We start from the raw sequence: 22,505 nt of genomic DNA, 5'->3' as shown, positions 1-22,505 counted from the left end.
GGGGACACAAAGATGACTCTCACTGTATCTGGGTGGACAGCACTTCATCCACCAACAGAAGGCCCCGGAGAGTTTTAGGGTTAAATGTGCACGTTAGGGCTGGGTGTGGTGGCTCACGCCTGTAATCCCAGCACTTTGAGAGACTGAGACAGACAGATCACTTGAGGTCAAAAGTGCGAGACTGGCCTGGCCAACATGGTGAAACCCTGACTCTACTAAACATATAAAAAAAAGTTAGCCAGACATGGTGGTGCACACCTGTAATCCCAGCTACTCAGGAGGCTAAGGCAGGAGAATTGTTTGAACCCAGGAGGCAGAGGTTGCAGTGAGCCAGGATCACGCCACTGCACTCTAGCCTGGGCGACAGAGACTGTCTAAAAAAAAAAAAAAGTAAATAAATAAAATAAAAGTGCACCTTAGATAAAGTAAAAATAAGGTAAGTGTGTTGTTGCATTGCAGATATGCCTAGAGAGGTACATAACATATTTTTGGTGAGGTTAGAAAGATAAAGGTAGGGTAATTACAGAATATAGTAGAAACTTTTAAGCTAGAAGTTGAAGAGCATTTTTGGATTTGTGTTTTAAGACACGAGGTACTGGCCAAGCGCGGTGGCTCACACCTGTAATCCCAGCACTTTGGGAGGCCGAGGCGGGCAGATCACGAGGTCAGGAGATCGAGACCATCCTGGCTAACACCGTGAAGCCCCATCTCTACTAAAAATACAAAAAACTAGCCGGGCGTGGTGGCGGGCGCCTGTAGTCCCAGCTACTCGGGAGGCTGAGGCAGGAGAATGGCGTGAACCCGGGAGGCGGAGCTTGCAGTGAGCTGAGATCGCGCCACCGCACTCCAGCTTGGGCGACAGAGCAAGACTCCATCTCAAAAAAAAAAAAAAAAAGACACAGGGTACTTAAGATCAGGTGCTAGAGACTGAAGCTGGAAATCTAAAAGGTAATTTATTTTTGATTTTTATTTATTTATTTTTTTGAGACAGGGTCTCTCATTGTCACCTAGGCTGGAGTTCAGTGGTGTAATCACAGCTCACTGCAGCCCCAGCCTCCCGGGCTCAGGGGATCCTCCCACCTCAGCCTCCTGAGTAGCTGGGACAATGCCTGGCTAATTTTTGTATTTTTTTTAGAGACAGGGTTTCGCCATGTTGGCCGGGCTAGTTTTGAACTCCTGAGCTCAAGTGATCCTCCAGCTTTAGCCTCCCAAAGTGCTGGGATTACAAGCATGAGGCACTGCGCCTGGCCAAAAGGTAATTTAATAATAACCACAAGGTCATCCAAATTACAAACAAGACAAAGCAATGCAATGATGGGTGGGGGGCAACGAATTTGAAAGTTCTTTAAAAGCATCAGCTATCTTCCTGAAGGTTATGAAACCGCCTTTGCAAAATTATAACTGAGGCAGTGAAAGAGATCTAACTTAACCAACTCCATCTTGCTTCTAACCTCCAAGCTGTCTTTGTTAATTCCTGGGCATAGGCTGAACTAATTTTGGGAGAAAGGTTGTAGTTTGTAGTTTATAGTTTATTTATTTATTTGGGGACAGTGTCTCGCTCTGTCGCCCAGGCTGGAGTGCAGTGGCATGATCTCAACTCACTGCAACCTCCACCTCCCAGATTCAAGCCATTATCCTGAATCAGCCTCCCAAGTAGCTGGGAGTACAAGCACGCACCACCACACCTGGCCAATTTTTTTTTATTTTTAGTAGAGACAGGGTTTTGCCATGTTGCTCAGGCTGAACTCAAACTCCTGAGCTCAGGCAATCCACCTGCCTCTGCCTGCCAAAGTGCTAGGATTACGGGCATGAGCCACTGGGCCCGGCCTTTTTTTTTTTTTTTTTTTTTTTTTAAGAGGCAGAGTCTTGCTGTGTTGCCCAGGCTGGAGTGCAGTGGCGCAATCTCTGCTCATTGCAACCTCCACCTCCTGGGTTCAAGCAATTCTGCCTCAGCCTCCTGAGTGGCTGGGATTACAGGCGCACATCACCACGCCCGGCTATTTTTTTGTATTTTTAGTAGGGAGGGGGTTTCTCCATGTTGGCCCGGCTGTTCTTAAACTCCTGACTGTGATCTATAGTTTAAACGAGACCGCAACAGCCCTTTCCCAAAACAGACCTCCTTCTTGCCTGGGGACTAGACTAACATTAGCCACAGGATTAGAAATTATGGTTTAGGAGTCATGCAGCTGGAGGCTACAAGATTCTGACCCTCCCTAAACTGCTCCTAAGATCAGTGCTTGAGATATTTTGCAGACCCTGCACTTGATGGATCAGCTGGCACCACCCAGGTTGATAAACTGGCTCCTCTGATCTTGTGGCCCCTACGCAGGAACTGACTCAATGCAAGAAGACAGCTTGGTCCCCCTATGATTTCATCCCTGACCAATCAGCACTCCTGGCTCACTGGCTTCCCTCCACCTACCAAGTTATCCTTAAAAACTCTGCTGGCTGAATGCTCAGGGAGACTGATTTGAGTAATAATAAAACTCCGGTCTCCGGCACAGCCAGCTCTGCGTGAATTACTCTTTCCCTATTGCAATTCCCCTGTCTTGATGAATCGGCTCTGTCTAGGCAGCGGGCAAGGTGAACCCCTTGGGCAGTTATATTTAGAGTGTTCTGTGTCTTCGGCATTGTTTTTAGTTTGCATCACCCAACCCTGAGTGGGGAGGGAAGTGGAGATAGGTCTTCTCTGTGTCTCGGGTGGGTGTGGGGGCTTCCACCGAGGCAGAGATCTAATTTTATTTTCCCAAACACTTAACTATTGGAGGGAAAAAAAAATCCCTTAATTAGCATATAAATCCTTCCTGACTAAAAGTGTTTAGCAGCTACTCTCATTTGTTTACTGAGTTTGTGATGAGAGAAAAGAGGGCTTGCAGCCCCAAAGAAAGGCGGGAGGGACCCAGGAAAGCTGGGGGCTGCCCGCCCTCTGGCCTTCACATAAAGAGTGCCTTAGCAGGTCTACTGAGAACGGGCCAGCTGTTAGCCAGCTGGTCACTCAGGAGGAAGCCCGGGGAAGAGAGAAGTGAGAACGTTTCAGCCAAGTAACTAAGTGCACAGCCACCCTGACCGTGGCCGGAAAACCGCGAATGGAAAAAGAAAAACTGCCCCGAGAAACTCTGAGAACTTGCAGTAAGTGCACAATATCAGTACCAGAGCTTAATTTCTTTACCCGAATTTTAAAACATGCACATACTTTGTTTTTTTTAATTGCAGCGACCTCTCTCCTGTGCTAGCACGAGGTCTGGAGTCTTACAAAGGGCTGTCTTGCTCCTTTCCCTGTCTTGTCATGCCAGCCTCCTCTACCCATCCTCCAGGTTAACATTAGGAGTTCAAAACCAGAGTGGAATAGATGCTTTAAATTCTTATCACACCCAGATGTGTGAAGAAAAGTGATTGCAAATGTATATGGCTCTCAAAGCCCAACCAGAGACATTGTACGGTAACAGGACTCCTTCATGCCCTTCTCTTTTGCTCTTTTTCCGTTTTGCTTGCCTTACAGTTTACCCCTACCATTCCTCTACCAATGTTCTTGCTGAAGGTACCTATCCTGTTCTCTTAGGGCTTTGCTCTTAACCAGCTGTTAGCTGACTTCACCTGTTATTTGATATTGATGAGAGTTTTTATTTCAAGAAGGATTTGTCTTTTAATGAGAGATTCTTCAACTAAAAAGCACTTATTATGCACAAGAATGAATTTCACATTATAGAAGGTCATGGAGTAAATTCTGGACAGAGTTTCTGCTCAAGATCTGTTGCTTGATCAGGTTATTTGTGTTTACCAAAGTGGAGGCATGGAGTCTATACAAAGAAGTGGATGATCAGAAACCAGAACAGAGTTTTATAACAGTTATAGCTGTATGTGGGACCACAGCCTCTTAGCTTTCATGTAAGCTTATACTAAATTTTCAGCATTTCAGTTCCAGAGGTTTTGTATTTATATATTTATATGATAATCAGGGCATTATGTCCATGAAGGTAAAAAAGGGTTTTTTTTTTTTTTTTAAATGTAAGTGGACACATTTTTTGATATATTTAATTTTTCTTATTTTTAGTTGACAGTGCACGATTTGTGAGTCCTCTTCAGCTTGGTGTTTAAGGAGAGCGGGGGTGAGCTCAGTGAATGTGGTTTAGCAGGAGAGCATTTGAATCCCACAGAGGAGCCAACCTATGCCCTAGTTCTAAGGCGCCTCTGGTCCTGTGTGACCACGCCTGGGAGGCAACAGCTCTGAGCTCAGTTTCCTCCTCAGCAAAATGTAGCCAATGACGGGGTTGTGAAGTGTGAATGAGATCAGGTCTGTGAACGTCACTTTGTAAACCCTTAAAGCACCACTTCAATCTTTCATTAAATATTAACTGAAAGGAGCACTCACATAGAAACGTCACTGTCTACCCCCAACTAACTTTCCCCTCTTTTCTCACTTCTTCTTTTTCACAGAACCAGGCTACATATCTTGTCATTGAATTTAATCAATAAACATCTAGTGAGTTCTACTCAAGACACTGAGCTAATTGGTTTATGTTCAACACCTTCAAGAACCTTACCATCTAGTTGAGAAAAACCACACAAAACACATTTGAAGTTTTTAATGGTACTCATGTCAAATTATGAAAGAACAATGGAAGAGGTCTCTCCCTAGCAAATGATTAATTACTGCATTAGTCTGCTAGGAGTGCCATAATAAAGTAGCACAGACGGGGTGGTTCAAACATCAGAAATTAATTTTCTCACAGCTCTGGAGGCCAGAAGTCTCAGCTCAACGTGTTAGTAGGACTGGTTTCTCCTGACACTTCCCTCCTTGGCTTATGGCCATCTTTTCTCTGTCTTTGCAGGGTCTTTCCTCTGTGGGCTCCAGTAGCTCCCCCTTTATCCAAATTTCCTCTCCTTATAAGGACATCACTTATATGGGATTAGTGCTCACCTCATGACCCCATTTTAACTTAATTACCTCTCTAAAGACCCTGTCTCCAAATACAGTCACATTCTGAGGTCCTGGGGGTCAGGATTTCGACAAATAGAATGTTTGGGGAGACAGAATTCAGCGCATAATCATTACCAAACCAGAGTTTAGATGCTGTCAGAGGAGTTTTCTTACAGAAAGATCCAAACATGCAATCCTTCTTGGGTTCTTCTGGTGACAGGCTGACTACAAATTCATGCTATTTGTACTAGTGCTACAAATTTGTCTATCTTCTATTTAAATGAATTCAATAAAATTCCTGGTTTATTTTTATGTCTACAGGATATTGTATTAAATATTCAAATTGAATAAAAATATTTAAATCATCATTTGAATAAACTACTTCTCTTGTGAAAAACAGTATGTTTATTGCAACTTAATTATTTTTATCTTTTCCCTCTCTCCCTCCCTTATTCCTTTGGAATGAGGAGGCCCCATGGGCTGTGGAGATTTTTGCCCACGAATGGGCTGTGGTAACTACAGCCACAGACTACAAATGCTGAACCGAGGGGTAGGAGAGGCGTGGAACCTCTTAATAGAGTAGGTGGCCTTAAACTCGGGACCAATAGATTGATATATCCAGAAATCCATTTCTGCCAGATTGTCGTAATGATCGCACAGAAGTTCTCCATTGAGTTTTACATAGCATCTCTACAGTACTTCTACATAGTGTTGCTTCATGTGGATGAACCACCATCTGTTTAAAAATTCATGGTTTTGTTGGGAAATTGGTATGGGGAGTGAAGCACAGGTGCATGTGTTAGGACCCCAAAGATGGTGAACTATGCCTGAGGAGGGCGAAGCCAGAGGACACTCTGGTGGAGGTCCATTGCAGTCCTGTCCTGCAAATCCATTGTCCGACCTGGGTATAGGGGTGAAAGACTAATTGAGCCATCTACTAGCTGGTTCCCTCAGAAGTTTCCCTCAGGACAGCTAGTGCTCTCCTAAAACCCAGCCCACACAGTTTTATCTAGTAAAGTGAATATTAGAAGTCCTGGGGCCAAAATGATCTCAACCTCTTCTCAAACTTTAAATGGGTAAGATTATTATTGTTATTATTTTTTTTTAATTTAATTTAATTTTATTTTTTTGAGACGGAGTCTCGCTCTGTCGCTCAGGCTGGAGTGCAGTGGCGCGATCTCTGCTCAGCCTCCCGAGTAGCTGGGACTACAGGCACCCGCCACCACGCCCGGCTAATTTTTTTTTATATTTTTAGTAGAGACGGGGTTTCACCATGACAGCCAGGATGGTCTCAATCTCCTGACCTCGTGATTCACCCACCTCCGCCTCCCAAAGTGCTGGGATTACAAGTGTGAGCTACCGCGCCCGGCCTATTTTTGTTTTTTTTTTTTGAGATGGAGTCTGGCTCTGTCACCCAGGCTGGAGTGCAATGATGTGATCTTGGCTCCCTGCAACCCCCACCTCCTGGGTTCAAGCGATTCTTCTGCCTCAGCCTCCCAGTTAGCTGGGACTACAGGCACCCACCACCAGACCTGGCTAATTTTTGTATTTTTAGGAGAAACGGGGTTTCACCATGTTGGTCAGGCTGGTCTCGAACTCCTGGCCTCAAATGATCCGCCTGTCTCAGCCTCCCAAAGTGCTGGGATTATAGGCATGAGCCACCACGCATGGCCTGAATGGGTAAGATTAAAAAAAAAAAAAAAAAATCATGGCTTTGGGATATCTAGGCCTTTTTCAACTCTTGACTCAAAAGAGTTCTCAATGAACATTTATTTATTTATTTTATATTACTTTTATTTATTTATTTATTTATTTTGAGATGGAGTCTCGCTCTGTCCCAGGCTGAAGTGCAGTGGCATGATCTTGGCTCACTGCAACCTCCACCTCCCGGGTTCAAGTGATTCTCCTGCCTCAGCCTTCCAAGTAGCTGGGATTATAGGCAAGCGCCACCATGCCTGGCTAATTTTTGTATTTTTAGTACACACAGGGTCACAGGGTTTCACCATGCTGATCAGGCTGGCCTCAAACTCCTGACCTCGTGATCCACCCGCCTCAGCCTCCCAAAGTGCTGGGATTACAGGCATGAGCCACCACACCTAGCCTCAGTTTTTTTTTCTTTCCAATGAAGTTTTGCTCTTCTTGCCCAGGCTAGAGCACAATGGAGCAATCACGGCTCACTGCAACCTCCGCCTCCCAGGTTCAAGCGATTCTCCTGCCTCAGTTTCCCGAGTAGCTGAGATTACAGGCATGTGCCAACACACCCGACTACTTTTTGTATTTTTAGTAGAGATGGGGTTTCGCCATGTTGGCCAGGAGCTGGTCTTGAACTCCTGACCTCAGGTGATCCACCCGCCTTGGCCTCCCAAAGTGCTGAGATTACAGGTGTGAGCCACCACGCCTAGTTTCAATCTTTTATAAATGTGAAAATCATTCTTAACTTGCTGGCCATCCAAAAACTGTTGGGCAATGACTCAGCCTGTGGGCCATAGTTGGCTAATTCCTGACTTAGAACTGAGAAATTAGAAATATTTACTGCTATCTTCGGCTTGGTTACAAGAAAAGGAAGGACGGTTGCTTGGTGCAAGGTATAAAAGATATGGCATGCCAACCACAGGACGAAGCTTCTTGTCGTAAGTATTTCTAGAGACTGGCGATGGCCATGGGTGAGTCTGGACCTGCTGGGTCCCCTGGCTGCACTGGCTGCCTGTTGCATGACAGCTTTCAACAAGGGCCACAACATGTTTTGAGTGAAGGAACACCTGCCTGCGATGCTACCCAGACGCAAAGGCAGAAAGCATAGCAAATGAAATCTTTCCATCCAAGCAGGCTTTTCCGGTAGTGAAACTAAAAAAGCAGCAGCACATACCAATGAATGTTTTAACATTTCTACTTGAGGGCATGATGCAGCGACCACACCTGGAGCTCGTTTACCCTGAGTGTACAGTGGTAACTAGCAGGTTTCCTAGGCGGGGGAGCTATTCATGAACAAGTCCATGGATGGGGCCCTGAACTGTCCTTCATATTGGCTCTGCACTGAGTCCCATTTCTTTCTTTTCTCTTTTTTATTTTTGAGACAGAGTCTTGCCTTGTTGCCCAGGCTGGAGTGCAATGGTGCAATTTCAGCTCACTGCAACCTCCACCTCCCGGGTTCAAGCGACTCTCCTGCCTCAGCCTCCTGAACAGCTGAGATTACAGGGGCGTGCCACCATGCTCGGCTAATTTTTTTTTATCTTTAGTAGAGACGGGGTTTCACCATGTTGGCCACGCTGGTCTCGAATTCCTGACCTCATGATCCCCCTGCCTTGGCCTCCCGGAGTGCTAGGATTACAGGCATGAGCCATCGCTCCCGGCCCTCATTTCTTAAAAGTTGTTTAGGAAGTAATAGGAACAATAAGCTGTGTTTTCTTAGCACTTCCATGCCAGTACAGCATCATTACCATGTCACAGTTTAAGCAGAGGAGGTTCAGGGAGACACTGAACCACAAACACAGGTATTAATGACTCTAAAGTTGTTTGTTTGTTTGTTTGTTTTTGATAGAGTCTCATTCTGTCACTTAGGCTGGAGTGCAGTGGAGCGATCGTGGCTCACTGCAGCCTCCCACTGCAGCCTCCCAAGTAGCTGGGATTACAATCATGCGCCACCACACTCAGCTAATTTTTGTATTTTTAGTACAGATGGGGTTTCACCATATTGACCAGGCTGGTCTTGAACTTATGACCTCAAGTGATCCACCCATCTTGGTCTCCCAAGGTGTTGGGATTACAGGCGTAAGCCACCACGCCTGGCCGAAGACTCTAAAGTTTTTAAGCACCATAGTACACAGTCTCTTAATTTATCCTCCTGATAATTTTGTAAAGTGGGATTTTTTTTTTTTTTTTTTTTTTGATGGAGTCTCACTCTGTCGCCAGGCTGGAGTGCAGTGGCGCAATCTTGACTCACTGCAACCTCTGCCTCAGCCTCTCAAGTAGCTGGGACTACAGGTGTGCGCTACCATGCCCAGCTAATTTTTGTATTTTTAGTAGAGACAGGGTTTCGCTATGTTGGTCAGGATAGTCTTGATCTCTTGACCTCATGATCCGCCCACCTTGGCCTCTCAAAGTGCTAGGATTACAGGTGTGAGCCACTGCACCCGGCCTAATTTTTTTTTTTTTTTTTTTTTTGAGACGGAGTCTCGCTCTGTCGCCCAGGCTGGAGTGCAGTTGCCAGATCTCAGCTCACTGCAAGCTCCGCCTCCCAGGTTCACGCCATTCTCCTGCCTCAGCCTCCTGAGTAGCTGGGACTACAGGCGCCCACCACCGCGCCCGGCTAGTTTTTTGTATGTTTTAGTAGAGATGGGGTTTCACCGTGTTAGCCAGGATGGTCTCGAACTTCTGACCTCGTGATCTGCCTGCCTTGGCCTCCCAAAGTGCTGCGATTATAAGCGTGAGCCACCACGCCTGGCCAGGAATTGTTAATTCTATTTTCATGAGCAAAGTGTCAGAGACACTGAATTAATTGTCGAAAATCATAGAGTAAGTGCCCAAACTGGATCAAATTACAGTCTTAAAGCCCCAAGCCCAATATCAAGGACTGTTTATGAGTAAAGCAATGTGACCAGGAAGGTGAAGGTTTTAGATTCAAAATAACAAAACACCGTAATTCAATCTTTTACCTTTTCTCTCGGTTTTCTTGTTCTCTTTCATTTGTTTGTTTGTTTGTTTGTTTGTTTTTTTGTTTTTTTCTTTGAGATAGAGTCTCGCTGTGTCCCCAAGGCTGGAGTGCAGTGGTGCAATCTTGGCTCACTGCATCCTCTGCCTCCTCAGTTCAAGCAATTATGCCTCCGCCTCTCGAGTAGCTGGGATTATGGGCACCCACCACCACACCTAGCTAATTTTTTTTTTTTTTTTTTTTTTTTTGAGACGGAGTTTCGATGTTGTTGCTGAGGCTGGAGTGTAAGGGTAGGATCTCGGCTCACTGCAACAACCTCTGCCTCCTGGGTTCAAGCAATTCTCCTACCTCAGCCTCCCAAGTAGCTGGGATTACAGGCATGTGCCACCACGCTGGGATAATTTTTGTGTTTTTAGTAGAGAGCGTGTTGGCCAGGCTGGTCTGGAACTCCTGACCTCACGTGATCCACCTGCCTCGGCCTCCCAAAGTGCTGGGATTACAGGCATGAGCCACCATGCCTGGACTGCCAGGCAGATTTTAAAATTTTTCACAGAGACAGGGTTTCACCACGTTGGCCAGGCTGGTCTCAAACTCCTGACCTCAAGTGATCTGCCCGCCTCAGCCTCCCAAAGTGCTGGGATTATAGGCATGAGCCACCATTCCCAGCCGTTCTCTGCCTTTCTCCACATTCTAAGACACCACGACTCTAACAGAATGCCTCTAAATACTAATTTGCAAAAAGAAATCATAAAATTCTTAAGAAGGTAGTTTTCACGTAATTAAAATGGAAGGTTTCTTTTTTTTTTTGTTTTATTTGAGACGGAGTCTTGCACTGTTGTCCAGGCTAGAGTGCAGTGGCACAATCTCGGCTCACTGCAAGCTCCGCCTCCTGGGTTCACACCATTCTTCTGCCTCAGCCTCCCGAGTAGCTGGGACTAACAGGCGCCCGCCACCACACCCGGCCAAGTTTTTGTACTTTTAGCAGAGATGGGGTTTCACTGTGTTAGCCAGGATGGTCTTGATCTCCTGACCTCGTGATCCGCCAGCCTTGGCCTCCCAAAGTGCTGGGATTACAGGCGTGAGCCACCATGGCCGGCCAGGCTTGGCTGATTTTTTGTATTATTTTTTGTAGAGGTGAGAGCTCCCCTGTTGGCTAGGCTGGTCTCGAACTCTTGGGCTCTAATGATCTGCCCGTCTTGGCCTCCCAAAGTGTTGGGATTACAAGCGTGAGCCACCGTGCCCGTCCTATGCTTTACGTTAAAGATATCATTTACTTAGGTCATCCATTAGTAAATATTTTAGAAGATATTTTTCAAAATGATGCAAAATTCAAAAAATAATTGGGAAAATGCAAACTACATTTTAATGTCTCATAAATGGAATTACTAAGAAGCAGTAATGAATATCTGATGACAGTTCAAATATCTACCTTTCATACCCTCTGCAGTAATTTGTCCATTTTTTCTATGCCTCTTTTCATGTTATATATACTGTGTGATGGTTTTATTTTCATTTAATACAAAATCTCAAATCAGACGATGTCCCACCTGTTATAGTTGTCTGGTAAAATGCAACTAGAAAACATTTATCTCTAGAGAGAACTCTGACACCAAATGGTGCTACTATCACTAGCAATCTGATGATAAAGTAAAAAAAATTAAAAGCCCTTTGTGTGAAAGTCATTTCTGGGGAGATGAGCCTCAGTTGTTTCAAACGGGTCTTCATTTTCTCTAAAACAAGAGCATGGGGCCATTCCAAGGAGCAGTATCTTACCTAGCACAGGTGTTAACTTTTGTGGACATGTATACACGTTGTAAGTCTGCAGTGGGGCACAAAGAGCACAAATTGCCTGAGTGTGCTGGGGTCCTAATTACCCTTTTCAGACCTTGAAATTACCCTTTTCAGACCACTCTTGGCTCCCCTGGGGTCTCTCATGTTTGTTTGAGGTAACCAAGGACAGAGTAGGACAATATAGATGTGATGGCCCCTGCAAAACTGAGCAGACAGTAATCACAGGACCCACTCTGGTCAACCATGAGGGGATAGCCAGACATGAGAAAGGGGCCACAGAGTGCTCTACTTTGTGCCACAGAATATGCCTTAGAGATTCTTTTGAACTGTAAACATTTTGGAAACAAGCATGTTGTTTTCACAGTCTTTTTTTTGTTTGTTTTTTTGAGACCAGGTCTCACTTTGTTGCCAAGACTGAAGGACAGTGGTATGATCACAGCTCACTGCAGCCTCAATCTCTGGGGCTCAAGCGATCCTCCCACCTCAGCCTCCCAAATAACTAGGACCACAGGTGCGAGCCAGGATGCCCAGATAAGTTTTGATTTTTTGTAGAGGCAGTCTTGCTATGTTCCCCAGGCTAGTCTCAAACGATCCTCTCGCCTCAGCCTCTCAAAGTGCTGATATTACAGGCGTGAGCCACCATGCCCAATCTTGTTTTCATAGTCTTAATAGTCATGCTGCATAAGGACTACATAACACTACATTGAATGGAGGCAATAAAATTTACTTAGCTGTACCTCTCCATGGAACATTTGGACTGTCGGACCGAGGCTGCACCGGACCAAGGGCTGAAGACCAAGAGGCCAGGATGGATCAAATCAGTGTCTGGAGGCTAACTGGAATAGACAGCTCAGTAGCCAGTCTGATCAATGCATCACTATAGAGAGTCGAGTAGGAACAAGGCAACAGACAGATGCCAGGGACACCAGACAAGAAACTGCATGAGAATAAAAGATACCTACTTGGATCCTCCAGCTGTGACCGCAGGCTTGGGTTGGAAGTGAGCTTTAAAGAGCTGTAAGCCATCTTGCATAGTTTTTGCAAAAGGCACTTGTGATATAGCATGGCCACTGTGTGTGTGAATGATTTTTATCACAATAGACTGGCATTTGCTAGTCTTTGGCACATCTATATTGTCCTACTCTGTCCTTGGTTACCTCAAACAAACATGAGAGACCCCAGGGGAGCCAAGAGTGGTCTGAAAAGGGTAATTTCAAGGTCTGAAAAGGGTAATTAGGACCCCATCACACTCAGGCACACTTCATCCAAGACCCATATCCAGTCTAGGCCCAAAAAGGAGTGGCTGTAACAATTATAGTAGTTCCCCTTATCTATGGGAGATAAGTTCCAAGAACCATAGTGGATGCCTGAAACCTTGGATAGTACTGAGCCCTATATATACTATGGTTTTCTCCTTTACATACACATCTATGATAAAGTTTAATTTGTAAGTTATGAACTGGAAGAGATCAAGAGCAATAGCTAATAATAAATAGAACAATTATAACACAGTGTAATAAAAGTTTTCAGAATGTAGTCTCTCTCTCAAAGTATTTTATTGTACTGTACTCACCTATGTTCCGACCGTGACTGACTGAGGAGACTGAAACTGTGGAAAGGGAGACTGCAGATGAGGAAACTACTGTTTAACAAAACCTTTGGCATGTACATTTACTATTTTAAATGTTGGTTACATAATTCTCAGTTATTTGAAGGATTAAAAAAATAATGAATTAACTTCAGTTGGGACTGGAGTAAACTGGGCATTGTTGCAACCCTAATTTAGGACTTCCTAAACTCTTACTTTAAATACGTGAAAAGACTGATCTCCATATTCCTAGGTCTAAGGAGATTTACAGTGTTTCATCCTCTATGCTGTAAAATGCAAATTTGGTAATTTCACTTTCTGGGTTAAAGTCCTGTGACTCCCTGTCACCTAAGGATGAAGTCCAGATTCCTAAGCATTATAGCTTTAAATATAAAATAGCAAAAGCCTCAAAGTGCAAAATAGCATGCTCTTTGTTCTCCAAAAATCTAGATCTGCATTATCTAAATGGAATTCTTTAGCAACTAGCTACATGTGGCTGGTGAAAATTTGAAGTGTTAGGCCGGGCGCGGTGGCTCAAGCCTGTAATCCCAGCACTTTGGGAGGCCGAGGCGGGTGGATCACGAGGTCAGGAGATCGAGACTATCCTGGCTAACATGGTGAAACCCCGTCTCTACTAAAAATACAAAAAACTAGCCGGGCGTGGTGGCGGGCGCCTGTAGTCTCAGCTACTTGGGAGGCTGAGGCGGGAGAATGGCGTAAACCCGGGAGGCGGAGCTTGCAGTGAGCCGAGATCGCGCCACTGCACTCCAGCCTGGGAGACACAGCGAGACTCCGTCTCAAAAAAAAAAAAAAAAAAAAAAAAAAAAAGAAAATTTGAAGTGTTGCTAGTATAAACTGAGATGTGCTGTTAAGTTTAAAATGCATAGTTCATATTGGCCGGATGTGGTGGCTGACACCTGTACTCCCAGCACTTTGGGAAGCTGAGGCAGGTAGATCACCCAAGGTCAGGAGTTCGAGACCAGCCTGGCCAAACATGGCAAAACCGTCTCTACTAAAAATACAAAAATTAGCCAGGCGTGGTGGTGCTTGCCTGTAATCCCAGCTACTTGGGAGGCTGAGGGCAGAAGAATGGCTTGAACCTGGGAGGCGGAGGTTGCAGTGAGCCCAGACCACGCCATTGCAATCCAGCCTGGGTGACAGGTGAGACTCCGTCTCAAAAATAAAAACAAAACAAAACAAAAAAACCCATAGTGGATATTGAAAATTTATTTAAAAAGATCAGTAAAAATCTCTCAATAATTGTTTATATTGATTTCATGTTGAAATGATATTTTGGGTAGCGTTAAATGTATTATTAAAATTAATTTCACTTGTTTTAACTTTTAAAATGTGACTACTTGAAAATTCAAAGTTACATTTGTGGCTCACATTATATCCCTATCAGACAGTGCAGATATAGATGATTCCTATTAATATGCTTTTTATTTATTTATTTATTTTTTTGAGATGGAGTCTTACTTTGTCACCCATGCTGGAATGCAGTGGTGGAATCTTGGCTCTACTGCAACCTCCACCTCCCTGGTTCAAGCAATTCTCCTGCCTCAGCCTCCCGAGTAGCTGGGACTACCGGCGGGCGCCACCATACCCAGCTAATTTTTATATTTTTGGTACAGATGGGTTTTCATCATGTTGTCCAGGCTGGTCTCAGACTCCTGACCTCAAGTGATCTCACTTAATTACAGAATGCCTATCCCATTCAAAGCTTGAGAATAAACCTATTTTCTCTTGCTGAAAAGATAACTTTGTTTTACCGGGTTTCTTTTTTTTTTTTTTTTTTTTTTTTTTTTTTGAGAGGGAGTCTCGCTCTGTCGCCCAGGCTGGAGTGCAGTGGCCGGATCTCAGCTCACTGCAAGCTCCGCCTCCCGGGTTCCCGCCATTCTCCTGCCTCAGCCTCCCGAGTAGCTGGGACAGGCGCCCGCCACCTCGCCCGGCTAGTTTTTTGTATTTTTTAGTAGAGACGGGGTTTCACCGTGTTAGCCAGGATGGTCTCGATCTCCTGACCTCGTGATCCGCCCGTCTCGGCCTCCCAAAGTGCTGGGATTACAGGCTTGAGCCACCGCGCCCGGCCTGTTTTACCGGGTTTCAAGAAAATGGTTTGGGAAGAGTAAGGCATTGCCCATGGGGCTGATGCTAATTTGCCTCTGTCCTGTGAGCTCTGCCTCCAGAACCTCTCTCAAATCTGCCCCTCCCCTCTGTCCCCAGGTTTGGCTGAGCACCCTTCAAGGTGCATATGGTCTCCCTGCTTCTTGTCTGGTCTAATTCTTCTGTGTTAGAGCGACCTCTCTAAGAGGGGGCTCTTCACCTGGAAACTGCAAACCACTAGGAGGATCATGGACAGGATTTAGGCAGTCTGTGAACGTGGATGTCAACACATCAAACAAACAAAAAAAAGCTTTTAGCAGTATCTGTGCTTTGCCACTGACAGAAAGGTAGATATTTTAATGTAATATTCTAGCTGCTGTAATACCACCACTGAAATTGTAGTACTAGTAGACCCTCCAGTAGATGTTATTTAATGTGTTAATGAAAAAGCACACATTTATTATACCACACATATTTTCTTGACATTTTCATAGCCACTTTGATATAGTGGGATTGCTCTGTAATCCTAGGCTTTTATTCTTATTTATTCATTTATTTATTTTTGAGACAGAGTCTCCCTCTGTCGCCCAGGCTGGAGGGCAATGGCGCTATCTCTGCTCGCTGCAACCTCCACCTCTCGGGTTCAAGTGATTCTCCTGCCTCAGCCTCCCAAGTAGGTGGGATTACAGGCACCCGTCACCACATATGGCTAATTTTTTTATTTTTAGTAGAGATGGGGTTTGACCATGTTGGTCAGGCTGGTCTACAACTCCTGACTTCATGATCCACCTGCCTTGGCCTCCCAAAGTGCTTGGATTACAGATGTGAGCCACTGTGCCCGGCCTCTAGGCTTTTATTCTATGCATTTATTTTTAATTTAATTTAATTTAATTTAATTTAAGATGGAGTCTCGCTCTGTCACCCAGGCTGGAGTGCAATGACATGATCTCAACTCACTATAAACTCTGCCTCCCGGGTTCAAGCAATTCTCCTGCCTCAGTCTCCTGAATAGCTGGGATTACAGGCATCCACCACTATGCCCAGATAATTTTTTTTTGTATTTTCAGTAGAGACAGGGTTTCACCGTGTTGGCCAGGCTGGTTTTGAACTCCTGACCTCAAGTGATCCACCCACCTTGGCCTCCCAAAGTGCTAGGATTACAGGTGTGAGCCACCGTGCCTGGCCTTATTCTATGCATTTAAAACATTTTTTTTTTTTTTTTTGAGACAGAGCCTTGCTCTGTCGCCCAGGCTGGAGTGGTGCAGTGGCGAGATCTTGGCTCACTGCAACCTCCGCCTCCCAGGTTCAAGCAATTCTCTGCCTCAGCCTCCTGAGTAGCTGAGATTACAGGGACCCGCCATCACGCCTGGCTAATTCTTTTGTATTTTTAGTAGAGATGGGGTTTCACCATCTTGGCCAGGTTGGTCTTGAAGTCCTGACCTCGTGATCCACCTGCCTCGGCTTCCCAAAGTGCTGGGATTACAGGACTGACCCACCACGCTGTAATTTTTTTTTTTTCTGACGAGGAGCCCTTAGGCTTTACCAAGCTTTCAAACTCTGAAAGGCTCCCACTGCCTTCAGGATGCAGCCAGCCTTCACTCCTCAGCTCAGCACAGGAGACCCTGCTACCTCATCAGTCATAACTTCAGTGACTTCTTGGTAAATTCAGCATTTACTGACGCCCACATATGCTCAGCCTTCATTTGCCTTTGTGCCTTCTAAATGCTGTTTCTTTCCTTGGAATGTCTTGTCCCAACCTTTTAACCTGGAAAATTTCTACTGTGTTTCCTGCGATAACGTACCATACAGTTCAAAGGGCAGCCTTTTCGTGTACACCGGCACAACATGTGACACATCCTCACTCCTAGAGGGGGCAATATGGGTCTTTATCTTTATTGTTCATCACCCATTCCAAGTTTCCCCGAAGTGTGGTATGCAGTGTTCTTTTTTGTTTTGAGATGCAGTCTGGTTCTGTTGCCCAGCCTGGAGTGCAGTGGTGTGATCTCAGCTCACTGCAACCTCCATCTCCTAGTTCAAGCAATTCTCCTGTCTCAGCCTCCCGAGTAGCTAGGACTATAGGTACATGCCACCATGCCCGGTTAATTTTTGTATTTTTAGTAGAGACAGGGTTTCACCATATTGAACAGGCTGGCCTCGAATTCCTGACCTCAGGTGATCACCTGCTTCAGCCTCCCAAAGTGCTGGGATTGCAGGTGTGAACCACTGCTCCTGGCCTGCAGTGTTCTTTTAGGTAAAAAATTAATGAACATTTTTCATATTAATATGCAAATATTAAAAGAGATAGTGATTTCTCATTTGTGGCAGTATTTGTAATTCCTTTACAAATCACTTTTAAGTTTAAAAATTAAGTAAACAACAGTATATGTTGACACAGACATGGCAACATTATGATCGCAGGATAACTACTGAGCTCACTTCTGAGTAGCTGGAGATATTCTTTGTACTATTTTTCAGGCTTTTTTACAAGTCAGAAATTATTCAAAAATGAAGTTAAAAAAAGAATTAAAACAAGTATGAGATAATGTATTAACTTTATATTGTCAAAATCTAAATAAATAGCTATTTTCTGGGCAGGCGCGGTGGCTCACGCCTGTAATCCTAGCACTTTGGGAGGCCAAGGCCAGCGGAACACTTGAGGCCAGGAGTTCAAGACCATCCTGTCTAACATGGTGAAACCCCATCTCACTAAAACTACAAAAAACTAGCTGGGTGTGGTGGTACACACCTGTAGTCTCACCTACTTGGGAGGCTGAGACATGCTTGAACCTGGGAGGTGGAGGTTGTAGTGAGCTGAGATCATGCCACAGCACTCTAGTCTGGGTGACAGAGACTCTGTCTCAAAAAAAAAAAAAAAAAGCTGGGCGCGGTGGCTCACGCCTGTAATACCAGCACTTTGGGAGGCCGAGGCGGGCATATCACGAGGTCAGGAGAGCGAGACCATCATGGCTAACATGGTGAAACCCCGTCTCTACTAAAAATACAAAAAATTAGCCGGGCATGGTGGTGCGTGCCTGTAGTCCCAGCTACTCGGAGGCTGAGGTAGGAGAATGGCGTGAACTTGGGAGGCGGAGCTTGCAGTGAGCCGAGATTGCGCCACTGCACTCCAGCCTGGGTGACAAAGCGAGACTCCGTCTCAAAAAAAAAAAAAAAAAAAAAAAATAGTAGTTAAAAAAATGCTGGCATTTGACTAAATCAGAATAATAAACAAATAGTAAGTTTAAAATAAAAAAAAGCTGCACTCCTAGCCTGGACAACATAGTGAGACCCTGTCTCTTAAAAAAAAAAAAATTAGCAATTAGCTGGACATGGTGGCATATGCCTGTGGTCCCAGCTACTCTGAAGGCTGAGGTGGTAGGATTGCTTATGCCTAGGAGGTCAAGACTGCAGCACTGCACTCTAGCCTGAGTGACAGAGCGAGACCGTGTCTTTATTTTTTTTTAATTTTATTTATTTATTTATTTTTTGAGACGGAGTCTCGCTCTGTCACCCAGGCTGGAGTGCAGTGGCCGGATCTCAGCTCACTGCAAGCTCCGCCTCCCGGGTTCACGCCATTCTCCTGCCTCAGCCTCCCGAGTAGCTGGGACTACAGGCGCCTGCCACCTCACCCGGCTAAGTTTTTGTATTTTTAGTAGAGACGGGGTTTCACTGTGTTACCCAGGATGGTCTCCATCTCCTGACCTCGTGATCCGCCCGTCTCGGCCTCCCAAAGTGCTGGGATTACAGGCTTGAGCCACCGCGCCCGGCCGAGACCGTGTCTTTAAAAAAAAAAAAAAAAAAAAAAAAAAAAAGCTGCAATCAAAACATCTTGCTCAGAAAGTTACCAAGCCCAATCTTCACGCAGTTCCACCAAGAGTTTAGTGAACAGACATTGCCAATGTTATTTAGGACACAGAACTATTTATTGAGCACTATATTCACTATTTGGGTGATGGGATCAGTAGAAGCCCAAATGTCAACATCAGGTAACATATCCATGTAACAAACCTGCACATGTACCTGCGAAATGAAAATTATAAAAAAAAAAAAGGCGGGGCGGGGGGGGGGGGAGAAAGAAAAAAATGAAACACTTACTAAAGCATTCTGCCAGAATAGCTTAACTTGGATGCCAAAACCAGGCAAGGTGCTCAAAAGCAAACGTAAACAAAACAAAACAAAGTAAATTTATCAAATGAAATCCAGTAGTGAACTATTTAATACATTATGATACAGTTGGATTTAATTAAAGGAACACAGGGTTAAATAATTTGAAAATTTTAAGGTAATTTAGACTTTCCTACATTAAATAAAAAAGTGGAACCCCATGATTTGAGGAAGCCTAAAATTTAAAAAAAAAAAAAAAATAGGAGAGGCAATATCTTAATTTTGATGTGAGCTACAATAACATTTAATAGAAATGCTTCTAACCTTTCACTGCAAAATAAGAAGGAACAAGTGCTATTACAACATTCCTGGCAGTCCGAACCAATGCAACAGGAAAATAAAAATTAAGAGGCTTACATTTTTGCAAAGAGAAAAACTCATGTGTAGATGTCATGACTGCTTATTTAGAAAATCAAAGTGTATCAATTAAAAACTATGGGGGGGGAGGAAGGGGGAAACAAACAAAAATTATTAGAACTAATAAACGAGTTCAGTAAGACGACTGAATATAAAGAGACAAAAATCAAAAGCATTCTTTTTTTTTTTTTTTTTGAGACAGAGTCTTGCTCTGTCACCCAGGCTGGAGTGCAGTGGTGCAATCTCGGCTGCAACTTCTGCCTCTTGGGTTCAAGAATTTCTCCTTCCTCAGCCTCCTGAGTAGTTGGGACTACAGGCTTGCACCACCACTGTAATTTTTGTATTTTTACTAGAGATGGGGTTTCACTGGTCAGGCTGGTCTTGAACTCCTGACCTCAGGTGATCTGCCCACCTCAGCCTCCCAGTGTTGGGATTACAGGCGTGAGCCCCCATCTCCAAATACGTAGATATCAATCTGTACTATCATTTTTAAGACATGGAACAAATATACAAGAACTGCTGTAATCATTAACAAATTATGGTTATGTACTTACTTATTTTTTGAGATAGGGGTCTCACAGGGGAAAGAAAATGTGGCAGGTGGGGAGTACTTTCACATTTTTTTTTGAGATAGTCTTGCTCTGTTGTCCAGGCAGGAGTGCAGTGGCACAATCTCGGCTTACTGCAACCTCTACCTCCTGGGTTCAAGCAGTTCTCCTACCTTAGCTTCCTGAGTAGCTGGGATTACAGGCGTGTGCCACCCCGCCCAGCTAATTTTTGCATTTTTAGTAGAGAGGCAGGGTTTCACCATGCTGGCCAGGCTGGTCTAGAACTCCTGACCACAAGGTGATCCGCCCACCTTGGCCTCTCAAGAGTGCTGGGATTACAGGCGTGAGCCACTGCACCCAGTCTTTTTATCCATTTTATGTATTTGTCTTCTTAATAAGATTTTTTTGAACCTGATTCACACAATGGACTAGAACGCTTCTGAAGTCCTATTGAGTACTGACAATCTTAACAGTCTATTAATTAGTTTTATCCCTGTGTGATTAGTGGGCAAGAATATCTTAGTTTTAGCTAACTAAGGCTAAGCTTCCTGTTCTCATATAAGATCATGTATGTTCAGGAAGATGAGTTAGTTTTATTAATATACAAGTAAGAAAATTAGTTGTGGAAATAAGTATATGCATGAAAGGTTAAGTGACAGAAAACTAAAAAAAATTGGTGATTTTGGAAATCTGCCTTTACTTCACCTGCCATCTCCCTAGTGACTTTAAGAATGCTACATAAAGTTTAAAAACCAAGAACATTTGGACAGATTTTGAAGGTGTGAATTAATGAAAAAGTAATTTCACCTTTAATGATCAGCTCAGTTACTACTGTACTGTAGTTTCAAGACACTAAAATTAGCATACTCCAACAAAGTTATTTATATAACAGCTGTTTTTCTAGTCTAATTTTCCAGTATTTCTTGGAAATTCTCCAAATTTATTTCAATTCTCTAATCTTATCCCAGCCAATATCATGTTCTGTTTAATGTTTAACATGCTCGTATTATTAAAATATAGAAGTCCCAGGTCTAACCTTCAATGGACAGAGTTGTATGTCACTATTTTTTTGCCCCAACACTTTTTAGATGAATAATTAAGCAACACATATCCCTTTTGCTTTCATTGCCATTTTAATAAAAAAAGAATATAAACTCCTATATTACAAAATATATTTCGTATTGATGTCGCAATGGAAATTTTACAAACATAGACTTTATAAAAGGGTGTCAAGAAGCCAATTCCAGATGAAGCAAAGACATGAAAACAGGGAAGTTCTAGAAAAAGTCTAAATAAATGTATTCATATTCTATGAGTGAAAAAGATACTTCAAAAGGACGTCCGTAAGGCTGGGCACAGTAGCTCATGCCTGTAATCCCAGCACTTGGGAAGGGTAAGGTGGGTGGACTGACTTGAGCCCAGGGAGTCTGACACCAGCCTGACCAACATGGTGAGACCTCGTCTCTATAAAAAATACAAAAATTAGTCTGGTGTGGCAGTGCCCACCTAAAGCCCCAGCTACTGGGGGGACTGAGGCAGAAGGATTGTTTGAGCTCAGAAGGTTGAACCTGCAGTGAGCTGTGATCATGACACTGCACTCCAGCCTGGGTGACAGAGTGAGATCCTGTCTCAAAAAAAAAAAAACAACAAAAAAAAACACAAAGAACTCATATGTATTAATTTTGTATAATTCCTCTAAAGGAATTATTCAAAGATCTCAAAATATTTCACTGATATTTGAGTCATGTAAGTTTCCATTTCATACAGTGATATAAGACCATGGGTAGAATATATCAGCGAATAAAGGAAGACATGCCAAATGTCTCATCTGAATGTTTTGACCACTCCATGATCTTTGGTTCTCACACTGCTGCATAGTTAGGTTTCAGAGGCTGGTCTTCGAATTAGGTCACCAAAATATGCAGTGATTGTCTTCAATTTATTGTTAAGGAAGTTCTGTTCTATTTCCACTTGCCCTCCAGGCCCAGCTAAGGATGCCACCTAAAAAGATGAACAGAAGAAAGTCACACACACACACATAAGCATAATTTCAAAAGTCTTCCATTTGTACTGTTTTGTCAAATAATAGGAAGACTCTGGCTTTTAAGTCCTTTGAATAACGAGGCATCTCAAATGTTCACTGCTACTTCCCAGGCGTCGATGCAGTATTTGGTGGTAGGAATACTTGTTTCAGGTCCTTTTGATATTATAGGAAAGTTCATAGTGTTACGCTGTTGTATAGGACTTGATTTCTCCAATGCCATAGCTAAAGAACTCAGAGGAAGAAAAAAATGAACAAATCCTTCCCAAACATCAGATTTATTAAAAATTATTTTTATTTTTAAACATTAGAGGCAGGGTCTCACTTTGTTGCCCAAGCTTGTCTTGAAC

At 43.8% G+C, this 22,505-nt stretch overlaps 1 protein-coding gene across 3 annotated transcripts in view; it reads right to left on the bottom strand.

Annotated features, from left to right (window-relative positions):
- Positions 1-21,228: 21,228 nt before the first annotated feature.
- TGS1 (trimethylguanosine synthase 1) overlaps positions 21,229-22,505 on the bottom strand; it is a 51,118-nt gene continuing 49,841 nt past the window's right edge. For all 3 annotated transcript variants that reach the window (XM_001084320.5, XM_015145381.3, XM_028852678.2), the window contains one exon: positions 21,229-22,115. In XM_001084320.5, coding sequence (XP_001084320.3) covers positions 21,993-22,115 — 123 coding nt within the window. In that variant the 3' untranslated portion in view covers positions 21,229-21,992. The remainder of the gene's footprint in view (positions 22,116-22,505) is intronic.

Source organism: Macaca mulatta, chromosome 8 (assembly GCF_049350105.2).
Source record: "Macaca mulatta isolate MMU2019108-1 chromosome 8, T2T-MMU8v2.0, whole genome shotgun sequence".
NCBI lineage: Eukaryota > Metazoa > Chordata > Mammalia > Primates > Cercopithecidae > Macaca > Macaca mulatta.
This window is presented reverse-complemented; position numbering and strand designations above follow the sequence as displayed.